This window comes from Hoplias malabaricus, chromosome Y (assembly GCF_029633855.1).
Source record: "Hoplias malabaricus isolate fHopMal1 chromosome Y, fHopMal1.hap1, whole genome shotgun sequence".
Lineage (NCBI taxonomy): Eukaryota > Metazoa > Chordata > Actinopteri > Characiformes > Erythrinidae > Hoplias > Hoplias malabaricus.
In genome coordinates, this window is record NC_089820.1 from 43,864,933 (window position 1) to 43,869,311 (window position 4,379).

The 4,379-nt window shown below is 31.2% G+C and overlaps 1 protein-coding gene across 1 annotated transcript; it reads right to left on the reverse strand.

Moving 5' to 3' along the window:
* Positions 1 to 502: 502 nt before the first annotated feature.
* On the reverse strand, positions 503 to 4,106 carry s100b (S100 calcium binding protein, beta (neural)). Its single transcript, XM_066656771.1, has 3 exons — positions 4,022 to 4,106; positions 3,482 to 3,630; positions 503 to 2,693 (listed from the first exon to the last, which is right to left on the reverse strand). The coding sequence occupies exons 2-3, from the start codon at positions 3,617 to 3,619 to the stop codon at positions 2,544 to 2,546; spliced, it is 288 nt and encodes a 95-aa protein (XP_066512868.1). The 5' UTR covers positions 3,620 to 3,630; positions 4,022 to 4,106; the 3' UTR covers positions 503 to 2,543.
* Positions 4,107 to 4,379: the final 273 nt, after the last annotated feature.

A 4,379-nucleotide genomic window follows, 5' to 3' on the forward strand; every position in this document is an offset into this window, starting at 1 on the left:
AGTCTAAATAACACATGTTGGTAGGTGGATTGGTGACTCAAAAGCATCCCCAGGTGTGAGTGAATGTGTCGCTTTGTGAAGCTGTGTTCCTGCATTGAGATTCCGGTGTAGGCTCCGAACCCACCACAAAACTGAACTTGATAAACGGTGACAGACAATGAATGAATGAATGAAATCAGCAGGCAAGCAATACATTATCATATTGAACTTTTTATCATCCCATAAAAATGGAATACATTAGAAATAAATTACAGATCCTTTCTTTAATATTCGTAAATATGTTAAGCTTTTTTGTAAATAAGGATTGGCAGATTTAATTTGAAATTTGTGGTTAAAATATTCTTGTCATGAATTTAATTTAAGCTACAAACAACAACAATGACAGCACAATTTATGAGTAATTTATTATTAAATTTATTGTCAGATGTTAATGCTGTTTTAATTTGTCAGTGAAAAAGTACCATTTTGGGAATACCTTGGTATATTTTGTGTTACTTTTTTAAAGTTTGGGCGTGTTCGGAATCCTTTGGGGTGGAAAGTGTTAAAGCAATCCAGAAACCAATGTGAGCCATAGCCTCCAAATGATGGATTAGAGATGAGTTCTTGCTGCTCTTCCACATGAGTGTGTGTAAAAACATCTACGGTGAGGCTTTGGGGCCATAATCAATCAGATTTAATCAATTCACAACTCCCTTGCAGAAACTGAGCTTAATAATGATACATCCACCAGACGAGTAAATCACAGAGATGCAGAAAAGTTCAAGCTAAACAGCATTAGAGGTTTAATGTTAGCATTGCCTGTGTGCCACTGAGTATGCTTCCGTGGAAAAAACTTTACACTCCCTGGTCAAAAATGATCTCTGTTTCATTAATATTTTATACATGAAACAGTTGTCATATGTTGTACATGATACTTTATATGTGTAGAAATATTATATATTTTTTTTTGTAATTTGCGCATAATTATATATATTATATATGCATAATTAATGTGACCACAAGGCATACCTCAATACTATTTGGGGGTAAAAAACCTTTAGTTGACCTTGATTTGAAGTGTTTTCATTCTCCTGCAAAAATACCAACTTAGAAGGTTGTGTATTGGTGATTAATATAATGATCTCATCATGTGAGGATTTTGAGACTGTTAGGGTTAGGGTTAGGCTCAACCATAATGTTAACCCTAATGCTGAAGGAAAAAAAAACACCCCAACTTTCAATATTTTATTTAAACTCAGTTAGTGTGGGCAAAAAAAGGAAAATATATTCTAACATCTTTTGTAACACATTCAGTTTCATTTTAAGAGCAGGAGCACATTTCACATTAAATTGAAGATTTTTGTCAACACAGCAGTTAAAGAATTTTAGTAAAACTGAAATTCTGCTGATTTATATTCCTAGATAACCTTCATCAAAAAGTAAAAACATGAGGCTACACAATTAAGGTGAATTCAAAGTTTTTTGCTATGTTTCAATGTATAGATTTGGATGAATTTTTGTTCACAGATCGTAAACATTTCCACCTTTATTTGGTATTAAACATTTTTTTTTCATTAATCAGAAAATTACACTAAATATTCCAGTGTGAATACATACATATGCAATGTATATTATTCAAAGACAGTAACTATTTTTTGTGGAATGCAAATTCATGAAAATGAAAAATAAAATGTATTAGTTAGATGAATTTTTGTTCATATGTAGGAAACATATTTAATTTGTTCAGATTAATCTTATATTCATTAGACAAAATCAAATCACATCAAAGCAAATCTGTCAATGAATAAATTCATATACATTATATGTAATTAAAGGACAGAAACATTCGGTCAGAAATGTTTCATAAGAAACATTAAGTAGATGTAAATTTTTGATATGATTCAATTTACCACAAAAAAAAATTTATATGCATTTACAAATTAATATGCAAAATTAGCGGGAATTTTGAAAAACAACATAAGATTAGTTGCATGAACTCATTTGTGTTTTTTCTTATTTTCGTTCCAAGCATCTTGATTATATTCAAATCAGTTATATATGATTTCAGTAAAAATTTTCACTTTGGTTGAATTGATTAAAAAACTAAATGATTTGTCAAAGGCTCAATTATTCTGTGCTGTCCCAACAGCAGGACTCACTTAAATATTCTAAAATGTGAAGTTTTTTTCTATATTTTACAGCAAAATAAAAATTATTAATGATATTCCAAGTTGAATCTACATATCATTATATCAATTCAACAGTTTGTAAGTACTGTTAGACATATGTTGCCCTAAATTAACATGGGAAACTCAATATTTGAAATAAATTATAATATGTTTTCATTTTCCAAGCCAATTTAAACCAAACTGAAATTAAAGTTTTAGACAAAAATCATTTACAACCACATCTTACTGCACTAAAAAGTGAATGGACACCCTGACAAATAGGAACATTTTCAAAAAACCAAAATGTAACAAAAGTTACAAATTATAATTCTATATAGTTAAGCTACATCAAATTGATTAAACGCTACAGTTTGCATCTCCAAATTCAGACTCAACTCATTCATCCTCGTGATGTTCAAAGAATTCATGGCAACAGATGGTAACCATGGTAACAAAGGTCATGAACTCCTGGAAGTCGACTTCAGAGTCGCCGTCCGCATCCAAACTCTCCATCAGACTGTCCATGGTCGCCTGATCCTTCACATGCTGCAGAAGATACAAAAAAAGCTTAATAGTTTTAGAAAACATCTATATTATTACACTGATTTTCAACCAGAAGGGAAAAAAATCATAAAATTTCAAACAAAATAAAACGGAAAAAGGATATTATTAAAAGGTTACTGTAATTATTTCAAAAAGTTTTTAAAAATTCCCCTAAAAGTCATAATTAAGTGACGTTACTTTGTTTGGTAGCTGGTCCATGCCCAAATTACCTCTCTAGTGCTCTATTTATAATCCTCCACTCTTACTGAATCCTCATGTCAAATAATATTGTGCCCACTGCCACACCATCTCCTTGACCACTAAAGCACACAGGAGGGCACAGCTCTACGCACTTACACAACCATAAAGATATTAGCAAAGCATATGATTTAAATGTTGCTGAAAAGATTTTTTCAAAGGATTTAAACAAAGTTTTAAAAAGTTTAAAAAAATTCTACATTAAATCAGTATTTTAAAATATTGTTTAAAATATACTTTACCATACACTTTAATAACTTACGCATCTTTAAAATTCCCTTTCATTACTTCAAATTGAACTTTTAATGATTAATATCACCTATCTCAAACTTAAAATTCAAAATTGAAAACATCAAACACACCTAGACCTTAAAAATCCAAACTGAAAAAAAATCCCCAAAAATACAAATATAAACGTACATATTATTCACAGTATAAATCAATAAAATCCGATCTGCTTCCATATTTGATTTCCTTATTTGAGATCCACCTTGTGTGTGTAGAAACTACCAGAACTGCTGGGACACACCCACCTCAGTCAGTGAGGGCAGCTCATGGGTCAGCAGCTCCTTCAGCTCACTTTTCTTCAGCTTGTGTTTGTCTCCCTCTTTTTCTGAATACTTGTGGAATACTTCGATGATGGTGGCCATACAGTTCTCCAAATCCGTCATGATGTCTGTGTCTTCAGGTCACAGATAAACAAACTTTACATCAACACATAAAAACAGCTGCCAGTGTTTCAAAGCACACTACATTCAATAAAAATAAATATTTACAAGATTTTTGTGATACATTAATATAAAAAATTAGTTTATGTCTAGTTTTGTTTGTCACAAATAAAATGGTTTTTCATCATAAAAAAGTCTTTATGTATAAAAAGTTGGAGTGTTATTAGGTAAAAAGAATTTAAGCTAAATAAGCCATTTTGTAGTATTTAATCTTAAAATGTTTTGGAAATAAACTAAACCAAAGAAATGCATACATAATAATAATCACTGAAAAGTTTTACTTTTATTCTCAACAAACATTTTGTCAATGGTAAGTCTAGAAAATGAAAAAAAACAAGAACTTACCGAGGTGGAGAGAAAAAGAATGGAGTGATTTGTGTTAGAGAGATAAAAGAGAGAGAAAAAGAGAGTGAGTCTCAGAGCCTTTATAGCTTCAGACTGCAGAAAAAAACACTGTCAAACTATACAACAGACCAATGAGAAACTGACCATTTCTCAGTCCACACACACACACACACACACTGCAAAAGATCTGCTTTGTCTCTGTTTTACTTCTTGTTAAAGCTGCAGTTCCCCAAAACCATACAGTGTTCAAATTTACACTGTGCATGGAGGTGTAGTTCCTACAAAGATACTCACTATACTTGTGAGGACTTCAGTAGAATTCTACATTATTTTATCGGTACTACACCTAAACATAATC